This window comes from Pezoporus occidentalis, unplaced genomic scaffold, assembly GCF_034315485.1.
Source record: "Pezoporus occidentalis ecotype Australia unplaced genomic scaffold, CSIRO_AGI_Poc_V1 ctg20, whole genome shotgun sequence".
NCBI lineage: Eukaryota > Metazoa > Chordata > Aves > Psittaciformes > Psittacidae > Pezoporus > Pezoporus occidentalis.
This window is the reverse complement of record NW_026913856.1, coordinates 5414830-5433532: the sequence shown is the minus strand read 5'-3', so window position 1 is coordinate 5433532 and position 18703 is coordinate 5414830. Positions and strand designations below refer to the sequence as shown.

General features: G+C 42.1%; 1 protein-coding gene across 1 annotated transcript in view; it reads right to left on the bottom strand.

Annotated features, from left to right (window-relative positions):
• GAN (gigaxonin) overlaps window positions 1–16429 on the bottom strand; it is a 31394-nt gene extending 14965 nt beyond the window's left edge. Inside the window, exons 1-4 of the mRNA XM_062618304.1 lie at window positions 16155–16429; window positions 2076–2190; window positions 885–1235; window positions 203–420 (exon numbers count right to left, since the gene is read on the bottom strand). Coding sequence (XP_062474288.1) covers window positions 203–420; window positions 885–1235; window positions 2076–2190; window positions 16155–16321 — 851 coding nt within the window. The 5' untranslated portion in view covers window positions 16322–16429. The remainder of the gene's footprint in view (window positions 1–202; window positions 421–884; window positions 1236–2075; window positions 2191–16154) is intronic.
• Between the last annotated feature and the right edge of the window lie 2274 nt (window positions 16430–18703).

The following is an 18703-nucleotide window of genomic DNA, read 5'->3' as shown; positions in this document are numbered from 1 at the left end:
ACAAAATAACTATTTATTGCTGAATCACTCACAAAGGTATTTTAGGTGTGTCTGACCAACTTAAAACCAAACTCAAGTGACAGAGTAATAAGCCCATTAGGTGGACATATTCTCTCCACACTGTGTTTTCAGACATGCCACAAATACCAGACACCTGTCTCTTTACCAGGTGTGACAACCTGTGGTACCACTTCATACTTACACTCGTTCTTCTCCACCAACAGTCACTATACACTCCGAGTAGCCCCGGGGCTTGAAGGAGGCCAGCATCGCCTCTCCCTGCTGTGGTGGTGTGAGGGGAATGTTGTTGCACTCTTTGACGATCTCCCTTACCAGCGGTTCACTCATCATCTGCTCACGTAAATATGCTGAATCTAAGCCTGAAACCCACACTGCTGACATGACATCCTTCATGTGAACCTACAGGAAGAGAGAAATGTCAGAAAATCCCCGAAGCTTTACAGAACACCTCTAAGGCACTCCTATATACAGAAGCATCTATATTCATTAAAAACTTACGGTTTTTGATATTTGGAAGTAATAACAAAACTTACAACATAGTGTTATTAAGAAAATACATCATCTTCATAGTTTCACTACAGACGTGCTTTCTCCCCACAAAATCAAGATTATATCAAATGCCAGAAAGTTGCCTTCTTATTTACAACTTATTAAATAATAAAGGCAGCAGATAATACATCATGAATACAGCCCACACCCTGTTACTGGGTGCATCCGCTGTCTGCATTTCGGGCAAAATTCAACTAGTTCTATAAATGCAAGATTATCCCTGAACTAAGTGTCTCTATTTCAAATTCCTACCAATGAAAATAAATGCTCCCATTTGGGCCACATTCAAAATATAAACATTTGGATGTCCTGACCTTTCTTGATTCAGAATCATGAGAAATCCACCTAATCACTGCTTCAAAGACGTATTTTTCATTTCCAACATTGAGCTTTTCCATCGACAGCACTTCTTTCAGTTTTTGAGGAGTCAGTTCCAAGAATTCCTCTGTGCTGCTGACATCTCGAAAGTGAGTTTCCAAATACTCTGAGGCAAGGTAGTGAACATGATGCAAACAATAGTGCAGCGCAAAGTCCCGAATACCAATACAGTTCTCAGCAGCTATGCAACCTTCTAAAAACTCACAGCAGAGAGTTTTTAAGTCTGTAAGCAGCAGGAGATCAGCTGCCTGTACCACATCTTGGATAGTTTCTTCATTTAGCCTGATCTGAAAGAATTAATTTAGAAGTTATACTACTATCTCACTCATTAGTTTAATGACATGTCCGCATTCATTACAGTCATTCTCAGCGGCTACAAAAATGTATTAATGCCAAGGTAAAACTTAAGAGAAATTTGTATGATAGAACACATTCATAAATTAACACAGGGACTAAAAAGCATTTGCTTGACAGGAATTTTGTGCCTGAAGTAACCATAAAATTGCTCATCTAAACTGAGAACATAAAATTACTTTTGCCTCAATAAAGAAATAATTATTTAAAATGCATATCCAGAAGATAATGTCAAACCACATCTCCCTTTTCTTTTTCTGATGAAAACTAAACTCATTCAGCAATCTCCACCTCCAAATAAACTGGACGCACCAGCTAAGGCTACTGGCACAGAGATCTGAAGGGACATGGAACCAGAGGCCAGAGAGGTGGGCATGAGGGTCAGTAAGGGAAGATGCCTGATGTACTGCAATGTTCAGTGCCAGAGTATCAATCTCTTTTGCTCTCAAACCAGTTCTTTTTTACAGCTATCAAAGACTGCATGTTTTAAAGCAGGTTACTGAATGCAGCCACAAATTTCAGTACATTTGACATTGCATTTGACATTTACTCATTTATAGCCCTTCCTGGCTGCACTAGAAGAGCAGAGACAACTCCTGCAGAGCCTATTCCCTCTACTTCACATGCACAGCCCCAGCATGACATACCACTCTATGGAAGTTTTATGACAAAGCTTTAAAAGTCAATAGGTTTATCTTTCAGGACAGCAGTGTTAAAACCCAGGTTACTTTACCAAATATTCAATTTCTGTCTAGTTTATTTGAATACCATACCTGCCCACTGAAGATGTAGTCTAGTATCTCTTTCATGATATCAACAGATATCCCTTCAAGTTCAATCTTGTACGTTGAGCCATCATCCTTTGGAGGATTATAATTCAATTTTGTTCTAAGAGAGAAGAAAAAAAAGAAAAAAAGAAAAAGCTCACAACTTGGACACTTCTTGCTCTTGGTTTCCTGAAGAAACAAATGCTAACTGTGGATCATGTGAGTGGTAACAGGTATGTTAAAACCTTACAATATGACGTGAAAATTGTCTCTCAAATTAGCACAAAAAAGATGTATGTATTGTCTTAGTATCACTCATCACATTTCCAAATTCAACAAATACATCAGCATTCTAAGCTACCCATGGCATCAGAGAGCCAAAGTTAATTTTTCCCAGCTCACTCACCACAAGCACTCAAAAATTTCACTCAGAACTTCAAACAGAACAGCAGCTCTGCTGACAGATGAAACACAAGAATTTGCTTTAATAAAGGTGGGAAAAAAAACCAAAACAAACTAAAATAAAAAAACACTTTAACAACAAAAAATATTTTCAATGAGCAGATGTGACCAGAATATACACTGGCAGCACAAATATTTGGATTGAATTACCATTTTTGTATAGTTTATGAAGTTATCAGCCTAATGCTATGCCTGGCTGTAACTAAACTGTGAGCTCACAGCTGTAGGAAACAGCCCATGTGCTGCTCAGATGAGCTTTAAATATTCATTTGCATCAGTGGACGCTTCACTTATGAGCAATTTCTTTAGAAATACCAGGGAGAGTTTGATGTACCTTTGAATAGTATGGAGGGGAGCTGGGGGAAAAGATGAGGAAATAAAAAAATAATACAGCAGACAGCATCATTTTCCATCTTAGAGCAAACCATTCCATTAGAGCAAACACTTTTTGCAGGAAAGACAACTCCAGGTGCTCAAAAGGGAGCAGTCTCCACCAGTCTAATGAACACAGCTACAAGAGCTAATAAAAGATCATTTTGAACACCTTTTTTTCATGCTTTAGGCAATGAAGAATACATTATATAAAGAACAGAAAACTTCTTTTACTACCTTCACATCTCTATCACAGCACATTAAAGCCTTAAAAAAAAAATTGTATTCATTTGAATATATTCCTAGACAGAGTAAATTTCTTAATGTGAAAAGCTGTAGCTTTTGTAGGATGAAAGCGTCAGTTCAACACAGTCTTCTGCTGTCCGCACTCATACTGAGTAAATATATAAACAGGACTTAGCTAAGGACAGATTCTGCTTCATTTATTCATATCAGAATAAATAAGTTTCTCTCAAAGTAAGATATAACTCGCATCAAACAAAATCACAGACTATACAGAGTTATTTTAGAGAATAAGGATGGCAATTTTAGCCCTGAAGTGAATCGTATTTGTGGCACTGGTCTCACATGGCTCTTCTATGCTGCAAGAGACCTATCACCAGTGAGCAGAACCTCCAGGAGATAACGCCACTCTGATGAGTGCGTAGAACTGTATGAGTTCTCAAGTTAAACTGCCTCACTACGTTTGTACAGCACCTAGCACAAGTCATAATACAAATAATAATGATATAATATGGGTGAAGAAATTGTTTATTTCCTAACACTTGGAATGAGATTAGAAAAGTTAAGCCTGTTCTCTAAAGTCTACATGACCTCCAATAAAGTGCATGCTGCAATAGCTGACATTGATTTGCAACTTGTCAGCTAAAAACTCCTAAACAGAATGTACATCACAAGCAGTACTATACAACATGTAGCTCAACTCACACCATCCTTACACATACGGAATGTGCACTTTTCATGCCTACAACCTCCAAAGGAACGAAAGAGCATGAACATACAGAGTTAACACTCATTTCACTCTAAGAGAGTGAAAAGGCTTCTTTATGTGCATTTTCAAAACTATTCAAACTAGACCAGTTTTGTATCAACTAGACTCAAGTTTTGGGTTTCTTGGTTTATAATGAAGGCTGCATCTGGGATGAAATTGTGTTTTCTTTTAATTTAACATAACATGTATCAAGGCTTGCAGCATCTGGCTTCCTTCACAAGAGAGCCAGTCAGGTGGTATCGGGACCTTATACGTATCAGGTACTCATGAGTAGCTGGTACGTTAACTACACAGTGGTACCTACACAGAACCTGGGTAGTCCAACACATGGTGGAGCTCATAATGGATGCAAAGCATATAACAAACATGTTTCATGCCAGCACTAATCAGGAGATTATGGAAAGGACTGGTGCTATTATTTATCACCATCTTCCATCTTAGCATCACCTGTACACACCCAACCTAAATCACCTCATTGCACGGACTTTACGCTGACGCCTCCTGGTAACAAGAAAGTGTTGTTCAGAGGTTTTGGGTCTTATCAGGCTAGGTGTTCTAATTACTGGCTACTTTTTCAGGCATCAACAGTTGTTAACCTGAAAAGAAACAAACCAGCCACGACAACACAAACCCGAAGCAGAAATATAAAAAGCTTTGTCTGTCCTGAGAAACAGTAGGTAAACATCTGTCCCATCACTTTAATTTGTTAGTTAATAAACTACTAGGTTATTTATTTCAGTACGGATTTCTGACATTAGAACCATTTCCAAACAGCAGCTGAAGGTACTCTTTGTCCCTCACGTCTAGTACTGCAGGACAGCTACTGGCTGTTGGTAAGAGGGGAGGAATAAAATGATGCAAGAACTTATTATAAGCACGTTTGGGGCTGGAAAAGTTTAAGATAGAAAATTGTTAGTCCAATGTGGAAAGCTGGAGGAGGAGAATAAAGTAGGAGGTGTGTAAGTGGAGGGCAAGGAGCCACACGTCCTCTTGCATCACACAGCATCAGCTGTTATGAGCAACCACACCTTGCTCACAAACCGGGATCTGGGCATCTTTGCAACAGACAGAACAACGAAGTTTCAAAACACATTTGTTCCCAGTTCAGAGCAGACAGCTCACAGTGGTCCTGGTCCTCTCTTAAATTTAACTTTATAAAAAAAGTTTCTAGCTGGGGTTAAGCAGATAGTTTCCAACCTGCCAACATCCCACGAGGGAGGATGCTTTCTTTCCACCATGCTCTTCCCTCCCCACAGCCTGTGATTTGTGCGGCTACAAGCAGCAATCAGCGAGCCAAGCTGCAGAGAGGTACTCAGCTGCAGCATGACTGCTTCTAACACATGCACGTGAGAGCTTCCTACTTCGGACAGCATTTATTACTTTAAAAGCACTCTAAGCTGCCAAAGCTGCCAAACCACAGTAGAAAAGGCTGCCTTAGTCTTCCTTAATTCAGATGCAAGAGCAGAACATCAAGATTCAGAAGCAAATAAAGTTCCCACAGCCAATGAGAAAACCTGTTAGCTAGGAGCAGAGCCGACACATACAGAGCTGAGGGAAACAAACCGAGGCAACTTCTTCATCCTGTTCCCTTAAGTAATTTAATTTTGAGCAGCTTGACTCCATCCATGTTTTAAAACAATGTTTTCCATTTTTTTTATTAAGAAGATCATCACTGCAAGTTGAAACTGCTTCCAGTAACATAGTGTTCTATAAATGGATAACATCCACACCAACATCCTCTTGTAGCTGGTCAGAACTGCTTGGCACATACTGCACCTTCAATAAGTGGCATAAGAACAACTGGGTTTATATTGTGTTTTGATGTTGTGTGCCTGTGACAAATTTAGAATTTGCTCTTCCACATCACTTAAGGAATACAATCCTAATGAGTCATCTCAAATGGCACTACATGAGGTAGAATGAGGAAGAAAAATTCAATACCTCTTCTGTCTATGTAAGCAACAATATAAGCAAGGTAAATCATTAAAATGAAAGCAAGGGCTTAAGAACGAGCACTGCTACTGCTAGGAGTGAAAATGCGTATCTAATGGCACAAACCAGATTCAAATAATTTTAAAAATACCCAAACACATAAATTTAAGACTTTCTGCAGTTCTTGTTTAAGTTAAGATGGATCTTCCAACATATTCCTAACTTTAGGAGAGGGAAAAAAAAAACAGTCATACTTGCAACCTTGCAGTCAAGTTCCCTTCAAGAGCACTGTGGTGGGACAGTTAAAATGCACAAGGAGCACATAGAGAAAGGATTCATGTGGCTGAATACTCATTTTCCCTACCTTTTACAGTTGACAGTTTATAGGAGGGGAAGTAATTTACAAAACCCCAGACAAAACAACAAACAAAATGAATATCAAAACAAAATGTTCAGCCACCACCAATAACACTTGCTTACCTGATTCAAACATATTCTTGTGGGAATATTTTTACCTTTAAAACCTTTGCCTTATTTGTAAACTGTTACGAAAAGACAACAGATGTGTTTCTGCAACAGTGACATGAGTTATACTGTTCCCTTTATGAACTTTTGGAATGCTTTAATCCTTAAAGCCCTGGTGTATTGGTACTTAAAACAGGTAAAGAAAACATCTGTCTGCAAAGACTGTGCCTTTGTACATAAGAATGCTCTAGACCACGTTCACCTCAAGCAGGTTTATGATATTTAGAGTGAACAACAACTGAAAAATCTGGGAAACAAAAGACAGACACTTTGCTTTTGATGCTTTGCAACACAATACTTTTTACCTGCTCCCACGTCATCGCACTGCAAACAATGCTCTTTACTGACCTACTTACACAGCTGTAGGAGGGTGCCAGGAACCAAACTGCTGGAGACAAGAGGGAAACACTTGGAAAGGAGCTCTTTCCAAATTAGTGATTTTGCTCCAGATTAACCATAAGGACTAGTCTACACAAGCTTTGCCAAGATTGCCACACTAGCAAACCTTAGTATTACAGTAGCAAAGCCATCCTTCCAATCCAAAGAGTAATAAAATTGGGGTTTGGTAATATATCCTTTACCTGCACCACTGTTTGGGTCTTCTCAAGACAGCATTAGCAATTTAAAATGAAGTTATGCCTCCAACAAATGTTTCCAGCAAAGACATGCACCAAACCCAAAACATGCTCACAAAAATGACTCCGTCCCAAAAATGACAAGCAAGTACTTTGAGATTTTGCATCATCAAGGAGAAAATGTGAAAGACTCTACTTTTGATGCAGTTTCCTCCTGACCTAGGCTTCCTTATGCAGGCTTGAGTCTTCAAGTACAAGCTTTCCATGCGAAATCTCATTAAGTCAAATTTAGGATTGACCATTTTAACGGTGAAGCTTTTTCATCTGTCTGCCTTTACCCCTGCAACATTTTCCCCCATGCAGGCTCGGTTTTTTGCATGCAAAAAAAACCCTTAATAATCACATTATTAAACCGGTAAGGCACAAAAACATGATGCAGCAGTTCACTCCACCCACTGCCATCCTCCAAAAAGATATTTTACAACCAAATCAGAAGGTTTTCTTTGAGGTCGCACCCTGGCCTTTAGCAGCACACATTAAAGACAATCTTCACCACACCCTGCAAGGGTGCCAGCTCTCAGGATTTGGCTATGCCTCTCGTATGTCTCTCTTCTTAAGATTATCTGTTAAGTGCACCTTCAGGTCTCAAAGCAGAAGTAGTCCGCCTGATAGCACAAAAACGTGCAGAAGTTGCTTTGCTTGGTGTAAGAAAAACAACAATAAGGAATAACTTCATTTTTTCATCTGTCGGAAAGTTTAAATCAGGCAAAAATTTCATGCTTCTCCCCAAACAGAAAAAGAACAAATTCCTTCAGCAACAGCAGCAGAGGGGACAGCAACAGATCAGTAAACGCCTTGTGGGGTTCACACAGTTTTTTTGTTTACCCTGAAAATCTGAAGTGACTCTGACTACACTTAGCTCATTCAGACCTAGACACAATCTAAATTGGAAATCTACCCTCAACCAGCACGTCTTGCCTAAACATGCAAGTTAGCCCTAAGTAGACAGAACACACACTTGACAAACACAGTCCCCAAGAATGGACCCTTCAGCCTCTCTGCAGCAGTAAGAACCTCCCATCTCATTTTACTTTGGAGTTTTTTAGACAACTTTGAAAACAACCAAGCTGAGCTTACAAACAAGTCAAACACAAACAATGCAGATGAGCTGGCTGCCGGGTACAGGCAGCTCGTGCCATGCACCTCGTACACAGCTTGGCCTCACCTATGTGTGCAGCTGAGTAGGCCTGGTTCAGCATTTGGCTGTTCAGCTCTTCTCACATGAAGCACAGATCTATTATGTACCTACCAGCCTCTATTAGAAATACCTGACACTGGACTTAGAAAGGTGGTTTGGGGTGGTTTTTTTTTTCTTGGTTTTTAAAAGGTGGGAAAAAATTACCTAATCTCTGTTTCTCTACAGGCAGCAGACTATCTGGCATGAAACATCACAGCATCTCCTTAAGGAATTAAATCTATATCATATTTATACCATTTTTGTGCTACACACAACACTTGAGTATATTCACTAAATAGACAATTCCTGAGATTTCCATTCCACATCAACTGAAAATTTAGCTTTCTTCTAAACAGTACTCTTACACCCAGTAGGCAGCAGTTTGGAACTAGGACTTCATCAGAAAAGCAAAGGAATACATTCCTGGAATGCAATTTTAAACCAAGAAATTAACTGTATCTTACTTAAAGATATGTCTTCTAAACAGCTTTCTTCTAAACAGCACTATTACACCCAGTAGGTAGCAGTTCGGAACTAGGAATTCATCAGAAAAGCAAAGGAAGACATTGCTGGAATGCAATTTTAAGCCAAGAAATTAACTGTATCTTACTTAGAGATATGTCTTCTTTCAAATTAAGTCCACTTTTGATCTTGCTACAAATGCTCTTTTAGAAGGAACAGGTACAATACCATGCCCATGCTGTTAAATTTACCATTAAATACATTTAAGAAATGCAGTGCCGTGTAGATCATCTCTAATGACAATAATCTAAACATTCTTGTGACTTACTAAGATCATTATTTGGAAAACACCAATGAACCTGCAGAGAAAACATGGTTTAACCAGGGTTTTATATCTCACTTCTCCTATGGGAGAAATAAGCATCAAAGTCAGATTTTCATCACTGCTGGTAAATACGAAGTCAAGTGGACGTTACAAGTGCATGAGTAATGCCATGGGACAGCTGGAAGATGCAATAAATGCTGTACTTCTTTGGGAATCCAACTGAGGGAGGCATCAGCTCTGGGCATGGTGGGAGCTGGAAAACACATATGTGAGACTATCACAGAAAGTGATGACACAGCCAAGAGGAAAGAGGAAGCAGGAGTGTGGATTTCACTAGCACAAGAAGGAAGAGCCAAGAGTCTGCAATTCAGAGCACTAACCGTGTCCATAAGCAACAGCATGTGCTGTACGAGGCAGCTTAAAGTCATTCAGGGGATGTAAACCAATGCCTGAGGACATAAAACTGCCACTAACTACATGGTATTAAGAAGGTATTTCCTTCATAGGCAACAAGCAATTCTGAGCTGACCATAACAGTGATTTTTTTCTTAGTTTTCTCAGAAATATTAAGCAGTGGCACAGCTATAATATGGCAGATGAGGAGGAGACTGGTGACTCCCCTATGTATGGGTAACGCTACACTGGTACTCAGTACCAGCACAGGGAGAAAGCTTTGTACAGTATATAACAGGCCTAAACAGAGAGGGGAAAAAACAAATTCTTTAAGTCCACCAGTTATTTTCCACATATGTCAGTCCATATGAGGAAAAAGTTCCTTTTATAACTACAGCTGAGACCAATGCAAACAAAATAGGTTCAAGGAATAAAAACAAACACAAAACCCAAAACCCAAATCAAGAAATTCAGACTCATCAACTCCAGATCTTTTTCCAGACACAGAAGCACCTTCAGAGCAGCTTCGCTCCAGCCACAAAATATGTTTTAAAGCTTGTAAGAAAAGTCATTAATAAAAAAAGATTCTTTTAATAACAGAAGTTTTGCCAAACAGGGCAATTAATGCAGGTGTGTAAAGGCAACCTACAGAGTATAAATTACCCAGACATCCCAAGCAGCTCCATCCTGCCACACCTCCTTCCACCCCAACTTGCTTCTTACATCAGGCAAGCAGATGAACCACATGTCTGCAGATACAAAGAAAGGACAAGCAATTTCATCTCAAGTTCTCCTGCGTAAACAGATGCTCTGATTTCCAGTTCTCCCTTTGTCTGACGTGTAGGAGCAGCCCAACTGTATTTTCTTACTATTTTGAGCTAAGAGCCTTATTGCTTCCTCCCTTCAGGCCATCTTTAGGGGCTTGTTCCAGCAGGAATATAATTAACAACTCCCCATTCAAGCCTGGTATAGTGATTTTTAAATCCCTTTTTAAGCCATAAGTTTTTAACACACCTTTATCACTGTTGCCCCCCAACTACTTATGCAAACATAACACACATTTAGGCACTTATGAGTTATACCAGCTAGAGAATTTCTGGACAAGGCACTATTTTGATTTATTGTGTCTCAAAGTTACAGAGACTTTACAACTCAGTTATCACTAAAGCATCACAGGTGAAATTTAGTTACTTTTTTCTTTTAAAAACAAATCCAAAACAAAACTAGGCTTTAGGAATCTGGAAGCAAATTCTGGCCCCATTTCTTCCTGACTTCCTACAGCCAGGACAGCCTGTAAAGTCCCCAGGAGGCTGTCAGACTCCTTATGAGAAACCTTGAAGACAACATGACTTTAGAGCCCTTCTTGATAGGGCAGTAACCACAGCCCTGCCCTGCATGCCCAGTGAAGACAGAACAAGCCCTGGCACAGGCACAGCACGATTCAGCCACAGAAGAACGTGAGAGCACAGGGTCTTGACAAGCAAATACCTGCCAGCTTCAGCAATGGTTTGTATTTGTGACTTCAGTACTAGTCCCAAACAGAAAAAGGCTCTAAAACTCTACAAAAAGTCTCTATAAATGTCAGTAAAAAACAAGCAGGTACCAGGAAATGAGCAGCAGAAGCTACTGGCATGCCTTGGCTTCCACCTTGCCTTGCTCTAGAATATTTATTAACAAGTGTAACAAAAACTGCATGTCTCACGTTTTTGGTGTGCTGCAGAATGGACACCCTGTCCCACCTTTCATACCAGCACTTAGGGATGCTCCCAGACACCCTTACACAAGGCAGGCTGTCTTCTCATGGTTTCACAGCAACTCAAAAGTGTTCCATGTGCCAGCATACAGAGGAAAGGAAAGGAGATCAATGATGGGGACATGTCCCATCCCATGTCTGTGGAAGTCTGTTTTGCCATTGGCAGAGTTTTGGGGCTGTGCAAGAGTCTTACAAGGCCTGCAATGTTTTAGGGATGTCAGAATGTTGAACAGCACAAGTGAGAATATGCAAATGCCATCAGGTTACTTCTGGCCAAAAACTATTTACAAGTAGTACAGCTATTTACAAGTAAATGGAAAATAATATGAACTTAATTTTACATTTTCATTTTATTTAGCTAAATTATGCTCATCTGGAAAAAGACGAAACTATGGTTACTGGTCCATCAATAAGCTAGAAAAGCCTTGGTGAACAGTATAGACTACATACCTCCACCTGTAATCTGTTCACACAGACGCATGAAAACCAAAGACAAAACTTGCTCAGATAACAAAAACATCTTACTGTAATTTCTAATACTGCACCATATTCTCTGCATAATGACATTAAGTGCATCCAAGAATTTGAGCTTAAATATCCTTCTTGTTAAGGTGGCTCCCAAATGCTCCCTATGATACAGGCAAGCAGACTGTAAGCTAGCAAGTATGAAGAGCTGCAAGTTTCAGCTGGCCAGGAACAACTCATGCCAGGCAATGACAGATCTGTGTAGATGAGAACATCTGCTGCTACTGAGGATACCAGGAATACTTGGACCAAATCTATCCTATAAAAGGTTCACAGATAGACGCTAACAGCTTACGCCAAACTTACTAGTGCAAGCATGGTTTATTCTGGTGAAAGCACTCCTATGCCATCATAACTTACACTAAATGAATTAAATCAGGGCAATAGAATTATATCTACATTAGGGCAATTGCCAGGATACAAACTGCTGGAAAGAAGCACAGGCTTCTGGTAGATTTGTTACAGAAGAGAAAATCAAGAGGTAACCTGGCTCGAACTTAACTTCTCTGGAACGCACAACAGCATCACTTCGAGTCAAAGCACTCTCTGTCCTATGACAGTTTCTTCCTGAAGAAACCTCCTGTTCTCAGGCTCAGGAACACACCACAAGATGTTAGAGATAGGCAGGAAGACTTCCCTGTTTTGCAAACGACAGGATTTGCTCCAGGGGCAGAGGGATTAGATAAAACTTCACATATCCTGCAGTTCTGTAGGAATTCTCACGACTACCCCAAACCTCACTGAACTCGGAGAGCTACAAGCAACTTGGCATTAGGCAGTTGAGGCAAGACCTCAAGAATCAAATTACCACAAAAATTTAAAGTCCTACTGCTTCCACAGACTGAAAATGTATTCATGAAAGAGGCACTTATTTTCTTCTGTACATGCAGAAGCTACCTTATGGGCAAGAAAGCCAGATGGGACCCGCAACACCAGTAACACTTCCGTGTGTTTCTGCGTCCCCTTCATACCACCTGTCCTCTCTCCACTGAAGCTGCCGTTTTTTAGCTGCATGGATAATTCAGTTGCCAAATAACTAGAGGAAAGCCTCATCACTATAATTTACAAGTGTCCTACTCATAACCAGTCAGCCAAACAGCTTCCATGCAAAACTAAAAACAGGTAACGCTCCTCTCTCTGCGGCTTCACAAATCCTTCAGCACACACCGACACTGCTCACACCCAACCACCCCCTGAGCCCATGCCTTACTTTCCTACTCACACCCTAAACTAAGCACTCATGCAAACCCTACAGATTCTGAACTCGTCCACCAACTTGCCCACAGCCACAAAACATAACAACACAGCCAGATACAGAAAACACCATGTCAGCTCATACTTCCACTGCTTCACTGCTGAGTACATTTGACATATCCACTCATGTTTCTTCCAAGTTTCACTTCTGAATTTAGTTTCTGGATTTTTCTGAGGTTTGTATTGGAATTTTTCAAGCGAGATCACCCCAAATCAATTGGCAGTTGGAGACTGTAACAGCCTATGGTACCAGAGCATGCCTTGGAATCATCTACCCTTAAAATACAAGGACTTAAAAGTCTTGCATCTCCTGCAATAACTCTTTATATCAAAACCTAGGCCAACTGTTTTATTTAAAAGTCAGCACTCAAAATACATGGGATTTGCACAGGCTGGAGATAAAATTCATCTCCAAAAAGAGCCACTGAAACATTACTTTTGGCTGGAAACATCATGCTCCAACACTAGCAACCTACCTGACCAATTCTACCCCATGTGGAGACCAGATGGACTAAGAGATAGATCCTGGCACGATAAAAAGAAGAGAGACAGGCAGCAGGTAAAAATTAGGCTCTGCAAAGGCAGGTAATACAAATCTGCTTCTTAATGTGCCATGCAAGAGCTAGGTGAACGTATCTTTGGTACGATACATCTTGCAAGCCCGAGGAGAAAAGATGAGTAAGCTTAAAAACAAAACAAAAAAAAAAACCCAGTTAACCATATTTATATTTTAATGCATGTAACCTACTTTCACACATAGTTAATAAATTCCTTCATGGGATGTGACCCTGAACAATTCCGAGTTTAAAAAACCCACAACTCTAATGACTACAAGCTTTATTGCTACTGTAGTTATGTCTGGGGCTCTTACTCCTCATACATGCTTAACTCATGTCTCCCCAGTCCCTTTTTCAGAGATGAACAAAATGCAGTACTTAAAGATTAAAATCTGTGAACATATACTTCTCCATGGAATAATTTACAGTATGTTTTAATTAAGCAGTCTTTCTCCGCGGTAAAAAACAGCATATTTTCTGTAAACACTACAGGAAAGATACTGAGGTGCTGGAGCAGGTGCGCAGAAGGGCACCAAAGCTGGTGAAGGGTCTGGAGAATAAGTCTTACCAGGAATGGCTGAGGGAACTGGAGGGGCTTAGTCTGGAGAAGAGAAGGCTCAGAGGGGATGTTATGACTCTCCACAACTACCCGAGAGGAGGCTGTTGTGAGGCGGGGGTTGATCTCTTTTCCCAAGTTACAAGGGATATAACAAGAGGTAACAGCCTCAAGCTGTGCCAGGAGAGGTTTAGACTGGATATTAGGAAAAATTTTTTCATGGAGAAGTGCTCAGGCATTGGAACAGGCTTCCTGGGCAAATCACCATCCCTTGGAAGTGTTCACAGACTGTGTGGATGAGGCACTCAGTGATACGGCTTAGTGGTGGTCTTGATAGTCCTGGGGCAATGGTTGGACTTGATAAACTTAAAGCTCTTTTCCAATCTAGTTGATTCTATGATTCTAAACTCATCTTTCTGTTACAGCAGAACAGCAGTTTTTCCAAGAATATGGCCTTTTTCTACCTACAGCAACCCTTCTGAACCTTAATTTCAGATATGACATACAATCATCTAAAATAAGATGACCAACAACCTGAAAAGTATTCAAGCATTTTGAAGAGTACTGGGTCAATGGTTCATTCCAATTTCATGTCTTCCATTTGTCTTCCACCACAGTGTACAAAACTGCTTCTTAAGCAGCGAAAAAAGTTATTGGTAGTACACAGGCTCTGCAAATTTTGCAACTTTTTGCTGATCTTCCTTCTCTGTGAATTTTATTTCATTTTACACTCAGCTCTAGCTGGGTAGGTAGACTGACTAGCTCAAACTGCTGAGGAGAACTGCTGCTCTGTCCACAGTCAGCACTCATTTAAAATTTAGTCACCAACTTAATATTCTATTTATTTTTAGTTTATTTCTGTACTTGAGAAAGTCAAAAGTTGTACTGCAGCAGTCACCCAAAATACTGCATTGCCTAACAACAGATGCCAATGTGACACTGAAGTAGGCTCCATCTTATTCTGAGAGTAGCAGACGGACTCCCCATCCCCACCTTGAGCAAATATTCAGATCTTATTACAACTTCAGAGGAAGCTACAGCTGGAAAGAATGTCCAGCCATTACCAAAAGTCTGCTACAGACTCATGATAATCCTGTGTTTAAATGATACCAAAAAGTCTTCTCCTACTTTATAGACTTAGACAAAATTAATGTCTTCATTACTTGCAAATTATGGGACTTAAAAATAAAAACCCTTTAGAATTAACCACCTGTACTTTTTGTTCACGCTTCCTGACACATAGCTACATGCTGTGAAGATCTCCTATGGTGGGTATATCCTGACTTGGTGTCAGGGCAGATCACCACTGAGTGTGACAAGTTCAAGCTGCTGCTGACAGCTGCAGCAGGACCTTTCATTAACTGGGTTTCACTGAAAACACAGGCCAGGATAAGATGTTTGCCGGGCCACCTTGGAAACCGTGACTGTGCTAATACAGCTCACCGTCAAACGGCTTGGTTTGGCTGCACACACTGCTGGCACTCGCTGCCAGGAGTCACCGGCTCTCCCAGCTCTGGCACCTTTGGCAGCTTCCAAGTTCTGTTCCTGGATACTGTGAGGGCACATGGGAACAGGAGATGAGGAGACAAAGCAATCTTCTCTTAAATTTAGAATCGGATGTACTTCAGAATCCACCACCACCCGGAGCTCTGTCGTGCTAAGCGCTGCCAAGGAGAAGACAAACGAGGCTGAGGAGCAGGCGGGGGAAGCCCTGGCAGCGGGCACAGCGGGCACAGGCACCGGCCCCGCAAAGTTCCTTGTTTCTGGGTCGGTTGTTTACACCAGGCACTTGGCAGCACTGAACTTGTTCAGGGCGGTTTTACCCGGTAGTTAACCACGCCGCCTCTCGCACCTGCACGAAGCCACAGTTCAATGAGCAGGCGGCTCCTCCACGGGCACTCGGGCCGGGGGGGAAGCTCCACAAGGCGGGTACGGCCGGGCCGCCGCTGCCACCGGGGTGCTCAAGCAAACTCCGGGCTCCGCAGGCCCGCTGCGCCCGGCCCGGCCCGCCCCGGCTCCTCCGCCCTCAGACGAAGCCGAGCCTGCTCCTTACATAACCGGCCGCCCCCCGGAGCGCGGCCTCCCGCCGACTCACCGCCCGGGCAGGGCGCGGGCCCGGCTGCAGCCCTCCTCCCCCGGCCGTACCTGATGTAGGGGCTGGCGGCCGCCAGGATGTTCTTCTGCACCGGGATCTCCTCCCCCTCCAGCACCAGGTGCGCGTCGCAGAAGCGGCTCTCCTCGCGGAAGGAGCTGAGGGCCCGCAGCAGCCTCGCCGGGTGCTGGGGGTCCGACACGGCGCTCGGCCCAGACATGTTACCGAGCGAAGCCGTGCCGCGCCGGGCCGGCCACCTCAATCACTGCCCTCACACCATGGCTTCCAGCCCGCCGCTGACATCATCCCCCTGCGCCGCCCCGCCGGCCTACCTCTGCGGGGCGGGGAGAGGCGAGGCGGAGGCGGCCTCGGATGCCCGGGGCGGGCTGAGGAGATGGCGGAGGGCGGGGACGGGCGGGCTGCGGGCTTAGCGGCCGACAGCCTGAGCGACAGGGGGGGAGAGGAGCGGCTGACTGAGCGGTGGCCTGATCGGCTGAGGGACCGACTGAGGACAGGTTTAAAATGTGTCTGAACCCGCCTTTATTTATGTCTTTCCCCCCTTCCTGAGGTGAACATGACAGGCGTTAGCTTGAGAGAGTGAGAATTAAATACAGTGAGACCAGTTGGGATAGCGCTGCTTTCCACAGCTGCCCGCTGGAAACAGCCTCGGCCGGCAAAAAGAGGATCTTCAGGTCGGTGCACAGGGGTTTAGGCCGTATATTTAACGTGCTTAATTGCACATTAAAAGACGACTTGATTCCATCTGCTGCTGCTTTCTTTAGCAGCATCCAGTGTTCAAGTAGCGACACCATTTACACTGAGGGGAAGTGTTTCAAAACCGGGCTTTTCCAAGGAGAGCAAATGGCTCTGCAGCCTTTGCTCCCACAGTCAAGAGCAGAAATGGGTTTCTCAAGTTATGAAATACCCCAAAGGCCATCACACGTTCTGTTCCTCCATTGGGAGAATAAGATTTTCAGGCGTCCTGACCTAGCAAAGCTAAGGTGGGTCACACATATTTATTATTTGCATTTCTTTAACTCAGTGATGTAAAAATGCCTATCTTTGTAATGTGGAAGACTTTATTGTATAATTCATCCTAATCCAATCCAATGGTATCTCAAAGTGAATGAACCACTAGGAAAAAGAATAAAAGGTATCTGGAAATGTCCCCATGGGGAAAATAAATGAATGACTTCACAAAGGCAACGTTGTCCTTCCCAAGCGAGACACAAAGGTGTTTTGTTCTCCGAATGGAGATCTCAGCTGGGACATGTGCATGTGCAGATGAAGCAGATGAAGCACTGCACCAAGTCCTGCCCATGTGGAGTGTGAATAGCCCTGTTTAAGCCTGTGTTTACAGTTCAACCCTTGTTCAGGCGCTTGCTGACTGAAGAGGGGTCATTGAAAGCATACCATGCTCTGGGTTTGTTGTGCAGCTTTGAACAGGGGTTTTAGGAGCAGCAGACGATGCATTTCACATCCTGATATGATGGAAGGTCTAAAATTAATCTGCATGAAACACCAGCAACTTTTTGCATCACTTCTTGTTATAACATACCCATTTAAAAATATTAGAAGGTCACTTCTGGCTAGGGTATAATTATGCAGGATGCCAAGTGTAGAATGAGGAAGAGCACAACAGATCCAGAGGACGCATCCCCAGCTCTCTTTGAGGGTAATGAAAGCAGAGAGCACTCTGCCTCTTGACTGCGGCTGAAAGATGTGTTTTGCTTGTTATTAATACTTGGGTAATTGCATACTCAAAGGAACAGTGGTTTAAATTATTGCAAAAGCTGTCATTGAGTGGCCTGGTTATTTAAAAAGAAAAACACTGGTTTGTTTCTGTGCCTCCTGCATGGGTTGTAATGTCGGAAAACATAGTTGTATTTCTGGTTTTTAACTCGTCCTAGTAAACAGGGCTCCTGCTTCCTCCTGCTGCCTATGTGGGGCAATGGGACAAGGTGTAACAGATAATATCCACTTCAAGGGAACAAATTAATTATTATGCTTTGTTATTTGTTGTATTTAATGAAACATGCTGATAAAAAAAAAGGACAAACCAAAGCACTCTATCAACCAAAGGGCCATTTGTAACATCCTTGAAGTAATAATATGTATGCAAACCCATGGCCTGATTCTCTTGCTCAACTATGTTTCTTTTTTCCTTTAACAGAGCTATCTATCCTTACAGTCTTTATTTGTAGTCACTAAATTTAGATTTTGTTTTTATGCCATTACAGTAATTTCTGTAGTTTCATTCGGCTGATTTACGACTTAAATTGGTGCAAAAGAAGAATCAAACCTATCAGTCCCTCAAGGTTTCATTCACAGTGAAGGGTGTCAGGGAAGCAAATCAAATGACAGGCTCACTGCCTTGTGCCAAGTTACCACAAAAAAAACCCAATAAACCATTTGGCAAAGCCTATATGCATTCCCCCTTGCTATTGTCAGCCCATAAATGATAGTGTATTACCCTATTCAGGATAAATGTTTCATCAGATTACTGTTGCAACTGCTAAAAGCATTCTTGAACAAATCTGTGTTTAGCCATATGTTTTTTATCCATATTGTCCCTCCCATAGGAGGATACAGGGATTGGCAA